Source organism: Anthonomus grandis, chromosome 6, assembly GCF_022605725.1.
Source record: "Anthonomus grandis grandis chromosome 6, icAntGran1.3, whole genome shotgun sequence".
NCBI classification, from domain to species: domain Eukaryota; kingdom Metazoa; phylum Arthropoda; class Insecta; order Coleoptera; family Curculionidae; genus Anthonomus; species Anthonomus grandis.
Window position 1 is genome coordinate 16798252 of NC_065551.1, and position 15791 is coordinate 16814042.

Here is a 15791-nt window from a genome sequence, read left to right on the forward strand (position 1 = left end):
GAATGTTAAAAAAAACAGTTTTTTAGCAAATTTATTTTTTATCTTAAAATCCTAAAATATTATAATAAAATAAATTATATAATCGTATTCTATAAAAAAAACATCTTCAAAACCATTTTTTTATATTTAAAATAATAATAAACATAGAAGGAAAATTCCAAGTTGCAAAATTTTCAAAATTACTCTGTAGATTAAAAACTATGACAGCTATCAAATTTTTAACAATTGCATATTTCGTTTTATAAAAAAGTAATACAGCAATGCGAAAATAACAAGGCTCTATCTTCTATAGCAATCGAGATAAGCTAGAAAAGTGTTCAAATTTGGATACCCTGTGCATCTGCAAATTGAATTGAATTTTTAGTGCTGTTATTATGTGAAATAACATAAATAAGGCATATGGAAAATAGCACTCTGTTTTCCTAAAGTAGAATATGAAGCACACTCAATTTTGTTATCAATAAGTTTACTCCCGATAATCTGCTTCAAACTTTACGTCTAAAAATAAAGCAGCTATAGATGGATCCATCAGTGTATGACAAATTAAAAATTGATTCCATAGAATGCGTTTTTAATTATTTTAATATTTCGTCTAATTTAAATTAAATTTTTTTTTATGATAAATTAAATGTTTTCGAGATTTCGAAGTAAGTAAATGTAAAAAAAAACTTGTAAAATAATGATGGAAAATGGAAATAACAGCGTTGCTTCCAGGTATCGGAAAGAATTGGGAATGTGTTCGATTCCTTTAGAAAACAATATAGTACTTCTTTAAATTAATTCACTTATCAAGTTTTGTAAACGAAAGATTAGCCAGTGTTTTAGACAAATTCTTAATAAAAAATTGATTGTAATCTGTTTACCAGACTACACTTCGGCTTTAAAAGCAAAAATCTACGCTATATTCAGAAAATAATTAAAAAATGATCTATTAGAACTTCAAAGGGTTTCTTACTTACATTTTTGAAATAATGCCAACAATAACCTAAAATTCTTGAGAAAATTCTTAAAACAATCCTAAAAATATCCTAAAATCAAAATCACCCAATTGAAATAACTGAAATGATTAAAATAAGAAATGAATACTTCAAAAAATATTATAAAATTAAGGGCGTACCTGGACTACCAGTTATACTCTAAAACCCTGTATATTTTTCAGATGTGATTGTAAGCATGAAATTTGTCTTTCTTCAGCCTTTCAGATTCGTTCGAGTTAATCTTCCATGAATAACTATGAATCTGAGTTAAGAATGACGAAAATTAAAAAAATTAAAAAAATTATAAATAAAGAGCTTCTTACCTATTTTAAGATAAACTCAAACATGCCCTGAAAGTCTAGAAAATTTTATAGAACCTCAAAGAAAGTTTAATAATATTCAATAAGTTTTATTGTAATTACAATGTCAGCAATTTTTTTTAACTAATTAAACATTTGTTTTCCGTATGCCTCAGTTGAGCAAGTTCTACCGACTGTACGATTTCTGAATTTTCTAGTCGTTTGAGGACAAATTTGACAAATTTAGCCCGCGCTCAAGAAAACAACTAGGCGATCCAACCTAGTATATATTAATTAGTTGACAGACATTTACTTGCAGTGCCTTCTCATAATATTGCAACAGGCACCTAAGTTATATTCCTACTTTAGTGCACCAATAATCCTTAAACATTTATGATGGTAAGATTCCTAATATCCTTCCAAATCAATAAACAAAAAACAGATATTTCCAGGCTTCTGATGACGAACAAAAGATGGCTATCATCCGCAAGGCGTTCCAAATGTTCGATACCGGCAAAACTGGCTTCATAGAGACAGTGAAGATCGCCACAATCTTGAATACCATGGGTCAGCTGTTCGATGAGGGCGAATTAAACAATTTAATCAGAAAAAATGATCCTGATCATGCCGGAAAGGTGAATTTCGATGGGTTTTGTGATATTGCCATACATTTTCTTGAGGAAGACGATGCCGAGTCTACCCAGCAGGAGTTGAAAGAAGCTTTCAGGTAGGCTTTTGGAAAAATAAACAAACGCCTGTTAGTAATGTAGAAGTAGTTGAAACTTTATAAAAAATCTGTCATAGGTTAAATTTATCAAAGTAAGCATATTAGCTTAAAAAAAATTATTTATTTTTCTGCATGTTATGCTTGTAATTTTACTGGAAAAATTATGGACTCTGCAACACATTTTCTTGAAGAATATCATGATAAATTCAGGCAGTAGCAGAAACTTCGTAAATTCACATAATAACTCTTCGACTTGAACTATAATGGGTCAAATTTTTTGAAAGCTTGTCAACAATGATTATTATTGACATTGTCTGATTATGAATACTTCAACAGCATTTTTTATAGTATTTTATCAGCTTTGGCTATACTCATTTATGCGTTATGAGTAAATCCTCTTAAATCCAGATATATTTTCCTTAAAAAGAATAATCATAATTTTTTACCTATAAGATTACATAAAGGACAACTGAAGATGTGAAAATAATCTATACGTTACTGCTTGCAAAATAATTGAATCGGTGAGTTTGAAAACCATACATGTCCAAAATCCGCGTTTCGAGAAAATCAATAAAAACCTTTTAAAGCTAAAACTACTTAGCATAGACTATCGGCATGCATAGAAAAGTTGTAGATCTCATGGTTGGCAATGTGTTTTCAAGGGTAGTTTTTCAGAAAAAAAAATGAACTACCAATGACAGATCAAAAGGGGGGATGGACTTGTACGATTTTTTAACTCAATTCTGTATATAAAAAGATATAGGTAAACATTTATTGATTTTTTGTATATTTATTCAATACAACTTGAAAACTAATATCTCAATCATTTTAATCATCATTTTCAGCGTTTGTAGTTTTCCATGAAGTGATGTGGTAATAAAATTCCAATGCTTCACCTTGGGTATAAGTCATTACCTTCTTGATGTTCAGAATTTTTTTTTCATTAATCGGAACAGGTTCTTTATATGCCTTATTATTGGGCAGAGGTGGGCTGTTCTTAGGTTCTTTGAGCAATTTAAAAGTTTGGGAGTGTAAACCATCTATATATTCCCACGTTGTAACATATCCTGGATTTGAACTTTCATACAGGAACTGCCTATAGTTTGACACAGCAAACGTTTCCTTCTTAGCACCGGTACCTCGAGTACTAAATGTTTTTTTATAGTAATCAGGCCACCAGTTCTTAAAATTAGTAATATCAGTGTATCGGATCTGCTTCACAGTAAATGGCTGCTTGTTCCTGGAGGTCAATATTAAGTCCTCATATTCTTCTGGAGTGTAAATTAGATCATGTTTTTTAAAATTTCGTTTTGCACAGCCAAAATCCCGGTCACACGGCAAAAACGAATGGCCTTTTACTGGAAAATAATGATAAATTTTGTTAAATCTCTTGGTTGCCTGTAATGCTAAAAGGAAACGAACCATTGTTTGGTTTCGGCTCTGCCCTGCACATCCATCGGAAAATAAATGCAGTTCAGTGATTTCAGGGGGTATATGTTTCATTATGTAATCATTAAGAAATGTACACACTTCATTAGGTCCCTTTTGACCTTGACCTTCATGGTAAGTATAAAAATTGGCAGTATTATCCTTAAGGTTGTGTATTTGGAATGCGAATACCCAGAGCTGCCCAAAATAAAATATTTCCTGGACTGGAATATACGGGAGTGGCATGTTTTGCATATAATCAAAGACTAGTCCCATCACTTCTGGTCGTTCAGTACAAAGGGTTTGCACTTCTTTAATTTTGTTATAAAACTTTTTCGTCCACCTTTTATGAACTATTAGTTCAGCTGCAACCACTCTCTTTGCGTTATCGTTAAGGTTAACATCTTTACGCCTCGTTCCATGTCTTTCGCATTTCGAACATACATCAATTTGGGGTCTTCCGAACTTCAAATTGAAGTTTTCGTTGAAATACTTCTAAGTTTTCCGACTCTGGATATTTTTCGACAAAAAGGCTATGCATTTTCTTTATAGTCAAAGATGTATCTAAATAACGTACGGTTTTGGAGGAATAATGTGAAACTTTGACCGGAAACGCCTACCTCTAAGATCGTTTGGTGATTTACCTGCCAAAAGTAGGGTATTCAGGCGCTGAACTTGCCAGTGCGATATGGCATGAAGACTTATAAATGCCTGTTTGCATACGGAAATTCTATTTGAGTTTTTTAAGACAAAGTAGGTACGAAAAGTTCGATTTTCTTTCTTGCTTGTTTTCCGCACTTCTCACGCGATTTCTCTCGATTTGTTTAGCTTCCACTTTCTTCTTCTTAGTCATATCTTCATTCCTGAAGAGTTGTGACGTTATGTCTATGAACACTGATGGGTCGATTGTCTCCACTGTTGTCGATCTTCTGCTACTCTTATATTTGTCTGCAAGGCTTGCCCTGTAATTTCTTTAATTTGGTCTATCCACCATAATCGGGATCTTTCTCTTGATCTTTTACCTTCTACTTTGCCCTGCATGATAAGTTTTTCTAGATTGTCTTGGTCTCTCCTGGTGATGTGTCCGAAGTAACCCAAAATGCGGCGTCGGCAGCTGGAGGACAATCGATCGGTGATTTCTAATTCGTTTAATATCGACACATTGGTCCGGTGTGTAGTCCAGGGTATGCAAAGCATCCTCCGCCAGCACCACATTTCAAAAGCATCTATTCGGTGCCTGTCGCTCGACTTTATTGTCCAGGATTCGGAACCATACGAAAATATCGAAACCACTAGGGTGTTTACCAGGGCCCTTTTCGTGTTTCTGGTTATGGATCTGTCTTTCCATATCTTGGATAAGTTTGACATTGCTGTCCTCGCTAATGCTATCCGCCTTCTTATTTCTATTTCACACCCTCCCTTGCTGTTTATTAGGGACCCTAAGTAGATGAATTCATCTACTACTTCAATTCTATTTTGCAGATTTCTTAACTGTATTGTGTTACTCCTGTCAATGACCATTAACTTGGTCTTGTCTAGATTTATTTCGAGGCCTAGAGCTCGGCTTTCATTAGCGACCTGATCAATAAGTTTAACCATCTCATCTTCATCTCTTGTTATTAGTGTAGTGTCGTCCGCGTATCTGAGATTACATATCTTTCTACCATTGATTGACACACCTCCTTCAAAATTTTCCAGGGCTTGTCTCATTATGAATTCACCGTAGGCATTGAAGAGTCTCGGTGATAGAATACATCCTTGACGGACGCCTCTATGTGCTTTGAAAATGTTTGATGTTTTATTGTCGAGACTAACTATGGCATTGTTATTTTCATATAGGTTGGTTATTAGAGATATGAAATGCGGAGGGACTCCCATTTCTTTCAATACGTTCCAGACACTACTCCATCGAACACAGTCGAAAGCCGTTTTGTAATCTATAAAGCACAAGAGCATGGGGGTATTGAACTCCCGCGCTTTCTCGATCAATTGGCGGATGTTGAATATTTGGTCCCTAGTCCCTCTTCCTTAACGAAGCCTGCTTGTTCTGGAGGGATTTGACTCTCAAAGTAGTTTTGCAATCGTCTATCTATTATTTTAAGCAGGATTTTGCTGGCATGTGTGATTAGAGATATCGTTCGATAATTTTCGCATTTTTTGGTGGATCCCTTTTTGTGAATAGGTATAAATGCAGACGTTGTCCAGTCTTTAGGCCATTGACCACTTTGCCAGATCTTATTACATATATCATGTAGGATTTTGATTCCCGGGTTTCCAAGTACTTTTATGAGCTCAGCACGAACTCCGTCTGTTCCTGGGGATTTGTTTAGCTTTAGGTTTTTTATAGCTTCTTTAATTTCAGACATAAGAATATTGGGCTCCATTTCAAATAGTGTGTTTTCTTTCTGTTATTCAATCGCTATTTTGTTTTCTTCGGTGTATAATTCCTCACAATATTGTCTCCATCGTTTGATCACTTTTTCATCTTCCCATACTATCTTTCCGTCCTTGTCTTCAATTGTGAAAGTCTTTGGTTTGAATTTGCGTGTTATTTCCCTTACTTTTTGATACAAGCCTCTGGTGTCATGGGTGAGTTGATGTTCCTCTATATCCCTGCATATTTTTTTAATGTAGTTGTTTTTATCCTGTCTGCATTGTCTGTATCTTTTTATTTAACCTCTTGTATAGGTCGCAGTCTTCTCTCGTTAGGGTGCCCTTCCTTTTCATTTCTTTTCGTTTGTTGATTGTTTCTAGGGTCGCTTGTGTGATCCAGGGTTTGTTTGGCCGATTTATGGGGTTATGTGTTAGTTGAAGGTGATCTGCTGTCGTCTTAATAACATTTCTCAATGCTTCCCATTCTTGGTCTGGGTCTTGTTTATTCATTATGTCATGTTTTTCGGCCTCCAATTTGTTTTGTATTTCTTCTTGAAATTGCCGTTTGGCTGTTTCCGTCATGTTGATCCTGTTGCGTTGGTGGTAGATTCTTTTTAGACGAAGCCTGAATTTCATTAGTAATAAATTATGATCTGAACCACAGACAGCTCCAGGGTATGTCTTGCACTTAACGACGGAGGATTTCCAGCGAGATCTGACCATAATGTAGTCAATTTGATATCTTTATCTATCTCCTGGTGATGTCTATTTGTATAGGCGTCTTTAATGATGTGCAAATAATGTGTTTGAGAATCTCATTTTTAGGGAGTTCATTTATGGTAGCATTCAGCTGCTCATAAAACGCCTCAATAGCTTCGTCCAAGAAGTCACTAGTTGGGGCATAGGCTTGTATAACGTTGACGTTGAAAGGTTACGATTTGATCTTTATTGTTATAATGCGATCGTTCACGGCATTGTATCCTAAGACAGTTTTGGCGGTTGATCTGGGCAGTAAGAAAGCAACTCCATTGCGGCTTTCTGTATCATTTCCTGAAAAGTATACTGTGTTTTCTGAGTCTGTGGTGTAATGCCCGGATCTTTCCAGTTTGTTTCCGACATGCCTAGCAGGTCTATTTTGTTTGCGCGGGCTTCTTTTTCGATGATACAGTTTTCTTGCCTGGAGAAGCCTTTGGATGTTCCATGAGCCGATTCGTGTAATGTAGCGGGTATTAATTCCTTCTCGTATGACGTTGTCCAAGACCGCTCCTCCCGGAGATTCGAATAGGGAGCTATTTAAACCTCCGGAAATTTTCGCATTGAACATAGTCATGATGTTCTCTTGGGAAAAATAATGAAGGTGGTTTCCCCTTGCCTTCCTTCATGGTTGGGATAGGAAAGGATATGTGGTGTAGGTAAGGATTATGGGTATTCCGTGATGCCTCCAAGTCGGGAGGTGGAGAACATCAAGTGCTTCGCGTGGGCAGGGATGCCAAGCCCTGAAGTAGATCTATTCTCCCTTGGGAACGAGAGAGAAGTATCTACCCGATACCTCTAGCTAGCTTCCACTAGTCCTTGTAAATAAGTATCTTGTTCATTTTTTGTTGTACGGCTGAGTAGAGTAGTTAACACACTTTTTGTTTCTTCCTCAGTAAACTGTTCCATGCATTTCTTTGTACAACTAAAAAATAAAACAGCTATTTTGATTGAAGCCCAACTTGTTGCTAAAATATACTAGCCTGACTTATCCCTGACTAGCAGTACTTCGGGTGTAAGCGCATTATAAGTACATTAAGTGTACTTATTATGCGCTAAAAAATCTAACCATACTAACCCAAATTCCTATACAAAAATATAATATAAATAAATATAAATAAAAAAATTAAAATAAATAAATAAATTAAGATAAAAAAAAATTAAGTCCACTAGGTTATCAAACGATATACGTATAATGCGTTCTTCCGAATTACTGCTAGTCAAAGTGTTAAACTTATTAACTTACCTACACACAGGGCCTACAGTCTTTGCATTGACATGTTTACCCATTTTAGAAACATATGCCTGACCTTGCAAACGTGCTGTTTTTATTGCATTATATTTCCAACTATCAACATTCCTTTTCCTTTTTCTGCTGGCACTACTAGGTTCACTAACTTCTTCATTATCACTGGATGACATAATTTTACTTTAAATTGTTAATAAAACGCTGCTACTAAGCTATTTTTTATGATAAACGAAGTGAACGCTGGGCGTGCAAATAAGCAACTGGCCACTGTTTTGTTGTTGAGATGAAAAACCGTACGACATGGACATGTACGGTTTTTCTCCTCACTAGCAGCCGTGCTACGTTAACGACTAGCCACAATCTAGTATGGTTTTTAAGCTCAATCGATGAAAAGACAAATTTTAAACAAAATGGCTATCTTACTTACAAATGTCAAATTTTGGACTTGTACGGTTTTCGAACTCACCGATTCAATTAAATGAAGTGCTTGCAACTTTGTCACAGTCACAGTAAAACGTCCCTCCTTTTATTTAATAGGTTGTATGATAAGGAAGGTAATGGCTATATTACGACTGGTACACTGAAAGAAATTTTAAGGGCCTTAGATGATAAACTGACCACAAGAGAACTTGATGGTATTATTGCTGAAATCGACACTGACGGTTCCGGAACAGTCGATTTTGATGGTAAAATTTTATTTTTCCCCTTTAAAAGTGTTTTGATTACCTATTTTTTTTAGAATTTATGGAAATGATGACCGGAGACTAAAAAATAGCACTCCCAAGACCATTTATATTGGTAGTTTTATTGGTATTTTATGCATTTTCTCTCTATAATAATTACAAAAGTGGAATTTGCACTCTTAAATATTGTATTTTTAAGAATAATATTATATTAATTTGTTGATAATTGAAACAGTAAAAAGTAAGTGTATATTGTCATATAATCTTGACCTACAAAAATAGTATTTTACCCTATTGGTTTTTATTGAGAAAATTTTCTTTAAAAGCGTGTTAGAATGTTCATCAAGATTTATTATCTTCCAATAAAGCAAAAAACCTTCAGACTAAATGGGGTTTCGGTGTAAACTCGAGATTTTTTTTAAAGACATTTCTTTTGCTATACCCATATTGCTTTATTTATATAACATGCAATAAAACATGTTTTGCTGTTAATTTATAGTATGTAGACCTACAATATTTTTTATATAATGAAATAAAGTTTGTACTATTCTAAAGTTATTTATTTTTATAAAAATACACATCGTTTTATGATGATGAACTTCGTGAAAGCAGGAAAGCAGTATTAGGCAACGATGTTAATACAAATTCAGACTTAGGCTTGTTAGCGGTAAATAATGTTGATAGAAATTAAAATTATTTAATGTTTTTACAAGAGTGCAAGCTTAATTTCTATTAAAATAAGTATTTTTTACATACAACATAGCAAAAAGAATAAATGTGAAGGTGTGTGATCATATCCACGCCACTACTGGTCAAACCATTAAGTGAACTGTTTGTAATGTTGCCTGATGATGAAACGTCCCTTTTTATCTAACATGTGGTATGACCGATTGCATATTTGAATTTCATGATAAACTGACCACAAGATAAATTGATGGCATCATCAGAGAAAAACAAACCACCTGGTGGTTTGTTTTTCTCTGGCATCATTGCTGAATTCGACGATCGATTAATTTTTCCCTTATAAATATTAAAAATGTTTTTTAATATTTTTTTTAGAAATTATGGAAATAACCGGAGACCTAACAAGTAGCATTCCCGAGATTAAATATAGGTATAACATTCAATAACGTACAGTCAACAAAATTGAAAATGTCCCTCGCTCCGTGGCTCTTTACCCATTTACACGTAATTTAAGCACAATTTGGCTACACTGTATGAATGAAGAAAGTGTAGCGGCATTTTTCGAAAATAAGTAACGGGGGCTGATGCGGGGGCAGCTTATGCGATCGATCCCATTATAACATTGTGTGTAAGGTACCATTGTAAATTTTAAGATCTATTTTTAAGGCGGGTTTTTCCATATTAATTGGCGGCACGGGGATGCAGGTAAAATGTATAAGGTGGTAATTATAAATAAATTTGATGGTAAGTAGTATTGTACTGTCTTTTGTGTTTATAAGTGTCTCGAGTCTATTTACGTGTTTAATTTTTTTTATTTTTTAAAGTGTTTTATGTAATATTTTTTCATAATGCCAAGATTGCCTGGACAGAGGGAGAGTATCATGGAAATTCGTACTAGAATTATTGTTATACATGAGATGGGTGCCACCTTACGAGAAATAGCAATGGCTACGGATCTTTCAGTTTTTTTTGTATGCATTTCGTTTAAATTTTTTGTTAGGTAAAATTTATTTAAACTAAACTATGAAATTTGTCAAAAATCTTCAAAAATTCTCTTAAACTTTCATTTAAAAAAAAAGGTTTGTTTTTATACGGAACCAACTTTTTTTGATATCCCGAAATAAGCTAATAAATTTAATAGATCAAAAACGAAAATTATTATCTCATCGTCCCGGGAATCTATTCAAATAGGAGTGATTTCGAGGGTAATTTATAATTTTTTCATTAAATTTTTTATTTAAAAAAATAGCTGAAAATTACATATCTTAAGTTTAATTTATCGATAGATATGTAAAAAAGTTACCTATATTTTTTAACAAAGAAAAATATACATATTATTGGGTCTATCAAAATAAAAAATGTTTTTGTTTTATTTTTAAAGTAAAATCATTTTACATATGATTGATTGTTTTTTTTGAGGTAGTATTTTTTAAATCCAAGCAACCCTTATACAGGGTGAGTTTTTTAAAGTGTTGCAACGCGATATTTTGAAAACATTCAAGTTTTTTCTAAATATTTAAAAAACAAAGGTATAGTTTTTTTTTTAGATAATAAATAAATTTAATGCAGTACCATAACCTAAAAAAAGGAAAAATGGGTTTAAAGGTTTCTCAAAAACGGTAGTCGAATGTAGTATAGATTGGCAATATTTTGAATTTTAAATTTAATATCTGACTACTGCACCAGTTGAGGGTTAAGGGAAGTGGCCCTATTAAAAAATGTTTATTAAAATAATATTTAGTCCAAAACGCACCATGAGCCAATCTACTACCTATTTACCGCATTATTTGTATCCATCTAGTATATTTTTATATCTGTATTATTATTGTATTTATTATTATAGCAAACATTTTAATCTGAAATATTTTCACTTTGAAAACTTTGTCAATATTTTCGCTTTATTTGCTTTTCACCATATATTAAAAAAAGTTGTCATAGAAATATATTTTGACGTAACGCTCTGCATGTTTTAAAAAAACCACCACACAAATAATATAAAATTATATTATTGTTAAGAGACGCTGTTATTGCTTTTTTAGTACCTACTTTATTAACTTATTGTTAATAATAAAATATTTACTGCTATTTTTTATCTACACCTATACATATAGGCCACCCCTTTGCTAAACTGTTGTCACTAACCTAATAGTATAATAGATATCTATTTAATTAATTAATACTAATTACTGTATTTGCTTTTAAACAGGTCAAACAAGTTAGAATCCAACGTTAAGAAGCAGAAGGATGTAGAAACCAGACAACATCCTGGAAGGAAACCTGTATTGACCGAAAATATGAGAGAAGCTATTGTTACCCAAGTAAGAAATAACCCTTTCACAAATAGCCGGGTAGTCAAAGAAACCATGAACTTGGATGTTAGTATGCAAACAATTAGGAATACTCTTCGTTCAGCTGGAATAAATTGTAGACGACCAGCCAAAAAGGCCAAATTAACGGTCGACAACGCAGAGCGAAGGCTTAGGTTTGCTCAAAAAAATATTGACACATATGACTGGTCAAATGTGGTATTTACCGAAAAAACATTTTCTTCGGACATAAGGTCCCATCAATTAGTGTGGAGACCTACAAGTACCAGATATGATTCCCATTATGTCCAAGAAACTGAAAAAAGCGGGGGAATAACATTGTCATTATCGGGTTGGATGACCCAAAATGGACCCGGAATGCTGGTAACCACGCCACCCCAAATGAATTCCGCGGACTATGTGGACATTTTGGAAAATTCTTTTCTGCCTTCATACAGAATATTATATCCGGCTGGACCAATATCCTTTATGCACGATAATTGTCCAATTCATACCTTCCGTATGGCGAGAACATGGTTTGAGGAACATCCGGAATTTAATTTAATTCCATGGCCATCCAGAAGCCCCGACTTAAACCCCATCGAAAATGTGTGGGCTAAAATGGTGAATTCTTGAGATACTTTTAATCAAGGCCAAATTAGATCGAAGGAAACGTTACTAGCCCACGCTCAAAGAGTTTGGGAATCTTTCAGAGGGAGACCCGGTTTTAGTAATTACGCGGGATTAATGCGGAAAAGGCTGCAACAATGCATTGAAGCAAATGGTTTTTATACCAAATATTAATTAAGAAACCATACCAATACCAAATACACCCTGTGATATTAAATAATTATTATTTAAAAAAAAAGGTGTAAGTTTCGAAAAAAACATAATACGTAGGCTATTTAAAAGTTTAAATAAAAAAGTATTTTTATTGTAGATTTAAATTGTAATTATACTTACTAAAGCTTGTTAGGAGTAGTGTTGAATGTTATTAATTGTTATTAAGATGTTATACTTAAAGAACTGTAATTTGTCATTAAATAGGAAATAAAATTTTCGCTTTGAAACTGACCTTTGATCCATTACTTATACGTTTTATAAGGTTTAAAAAAAAAGTAAATAAGAAAAGATATGGGACTACTACAATTTACAAATGGAACTATTACTTTATTCATCTCTTCAGTAAAAAAGTGTGCTTTACTCATGAGAACCACATAGATTTTTTTCTACCTCTTACCAAAATATAGACATAAACAATTTAAAATATGGATTTGCCGAACAACATTTTGGGTTAATCGAACAAGTGGAGACAATTTTGAACAGTTTTTGTAAAAACAATGTCCACTTAACTTGATAATGAGTAAAAAAAATTTCAATAACGCAAACTAACTTTCTTAATATGCAACTTACTATACGAGTATAGGCAATTTTTGGTATATCAACCAACTTCTTTTGACGAGTTCTACACCCTGTATTTATATATAGGTATACTTATAAATAAAATGTGAGGAAAAAGAAACAAAAATCTTAATTTTTTTCCTATATCATGGTAGTACTTAGTACAAGTACTTAGTTTTACAGCGCTAGACAGGGTATTCCAAAATAAGTAGTTTTGGTAGTATCTCAGCTCGTATTACGTTATTAATGCTAGGAGGCGGTGCTAACCATAGCGCGCAATTTTTTATGAAACCTTTAATGCCTTAAACAGGTTTGAGTTCGCGTTTTTCATTTCCTAGACACAGGATGAAAGAGAAAAATCTCAATATATACCTATCGTTTCTGCTGTAGCACTTAAAGTTTCTATTATTATAATGTTTTCTTTTTTTATGATTACCTATATTTTGGTTTACACTTACTGGTTGCTGCCAGAATTAAAAAAACTATTATTTTATCATAGAATTACATCTGTTTGTTTACTTATTTTTAAATACACCCCATATATTTACAAATAAAAAAAACAAATAGATATTTTTTTAAATTATATTATTTTATACAATAACGCACACTTTAAAAGTAAAAAACAATTTAAAATTTGGATTGGTATTTTTAAAGTTGCATTTTATTTTTCAAATGTTGGGTGAGTAATATAAAGTAATACTTTGATAAAAAAAAAATTCAAAGAAAACATCGATTAGGATTTTTATGTAATGCAAAAAAGAGTAAAAACGATTTTTTTTTATTTATTTTGACAACAAGCAGCATTTGACAACAAAAATATAAGTTGTGAAAGATCAAGCAAAAAAATAATAATTTGGAGTTAAGAAATATAGTGTCCCAATAAAAAAATAACTGAAGGTAATTTCTCAAAAGTGATGAACCAAACAGAATTTTGAAGAGCGCATTTAGCCAACGTATAAAACACTATAGCGCATTGTGCTAAAAACTTTACATAAGGAAGAAAAACAAACTAATTGATTTTTTTAATATCAGCTTGCACAGCCACAAAAATATTCGAAACGTCCCATTGCAAAAACCCCATCTACTGAAAAATGAGTTCCGTCACCCCTGCCTATTTATACACGACTAAACTCGATCGATACTCTACACCCTAGCGCCCGCCGTACGCTACCCCTTTCAGTCAAAAGCCATGTTGCCAAATTGTAAGGCAACGAAGTCCGAGAGCAGATGCGAGGGACATTTTCAAATTTGCAGACTGTACATATATGCATTTTTTCTCAACAATAATTACAATAGTGGGATTTGTATTTAAGTATTGTGTGTTTTTTTTAAATCACAATATATTGATTTGTTGATGAATAAAACACGAAAAAGTAAGTGGGTATTGTATATATATTCTTGACCTACAAAAATAGTATATTACACTACTGGTTTGTAATGAGAGAATTTTTTTAAGAGTGCATAGGAATGTCCATCAAGAAATATTTCTATCCAATAATACAAAGAACCTTCAGACTACGTGGGGTTTCAGTATTAACTAAACTTTTTAAAGAAATTTCTTTTGCTATATGGAAGTGGCATTTTGTTTATATAACATGGAGTAAAGAATGTTTTGTTCATACTTGATAGTATTTAGACACATAATATTCCTTATATACTAAAATGAAGTTTGTACTATTATGAACTCATTTATTCTTCTAAATATAGAATTTTTTTTGTGATGATTAATTTGGTGAAAGCAGGAATGCACTATTATTTTTTATTCAAAAAAATTAAACTTTTGGCTTGTTATGTATTATTTCAAAAAAAATTTTTTTAAGAATAAAAAAGTTTACGAAAGTGCAAACTTAAATGCGTCAACGAGGCTTAATGCATAGATAGGCGTATGACTAAACTATATGAGAAAGTGCCCAAAGTTCTTTAGCCAAGTTGTAAGGTGGTCAAAAATATATAAACTGAAAATATTTTTATATTTACAAACTGGATTACAAAAAAGTTATCACATTTTTTTTAATAGAATGTTCTGTATATTATTTTACACAATAATTAGGCATGAAAAGAGCTTTAATTTGGTATAACATCGTTAAAATATGCATGCGGGGTAGCCAGATAATTTTTTTCTTATTTGTTTGTCTTTTAGAGGGTTTGCTTAAAACTATAATTGCCAATTTAACCTACAATAAAAAAAGGATGTAAAAATGCGTTATTTATGCTTACTTTACACAAAAATTAAGATATCTTAAAAAGTAAATGGTATAGAACATATTTAACAAAAAAATTAAAATATGTAACATAAATTTCAGCATGAAAATATACCGGATATTTTATTCAAACGTTTTGAGATATTCCGTATTTAATTTTGGTAAATTCAAAAATTTTTAACAAACACTCTGTAATACAAAAATGACAAAATATAACTGCCAGCCTTAACATCTATCGGTACACCATGTGTGATATAAATTTTGTCTAGGTTCGATCAGTAGTTATAATTTTTTAAATGAATCTTCTAAAAGACAAAAAATACACAAAAAACTTGTATACAGGGTGTTCATTTGAAAACTTTCCACCACGGATTTATCGAAAACCACTGTTTAAAAAAAAAAAAACGCCGAAATACGTCAAAAGGTTTGTCAAGGGGGACAACTTTTCTAACCTAAAATTACTTCACCCCCTTTCACCCTCTGCCCCCCAGGGTCATCCCCTTAAAATTTTTAAATGGCAAGGGGTATCGAGTAATAGCTTGTTTAAAAGGTCTTTCAAAGTCTTTTATTTTGACGTTTGATATTTTTTAATCGGTCGATTCGTTTTTTGAGAAAATTAGAAAAATCTTTGTTTATCTTAATTTGTTCAGATAGAAAACAAAAACATGAAAATATCAGTTTTTACTTCAATAAGTGTTTAAAATGTTCCT

At 32.5% G+C, this 15791-nt stretch overlaps 1 protein-coding gene across 2 annotated transcripts; it reads left to right on the top strand.

The window, feature by feature from the left end:
* The first annotated feature begins 1536 nt into the window (after positions 1-1536).
* On the top strand, positions 1537-8870 carry LOC126737442 (troponin C-like). Of its 2 annotated transcripts, none has more exons than XM_050442348.1 (4): positions 1537-1675; positions 1729-2003; positions 8344-8492; positions 8546-8870. In XM_050442348.1, the coding sequence occupies exons 1-4, from the start codon at positions 1670-1672 to the stop codon at positions 8572-8574; spliced, it is 459 nt and encodes a 152-aa protein (XP_050298305.1). In that variant the 5' UTR covers positions 1537-1669; the 3' UTR covers positions 8575-8870. The 2 variants fall into 2 exon arrangements, with proteins under 2 accessions (XP_050298305.1, XP_050298306.1); XM_050442349.1 differs by having other exon boundaries at positions 1586-1675; positions 1719-2003.
* The last annotated feature ends 6921 nt before the right edge of the window (positions 8871-15791 follow it).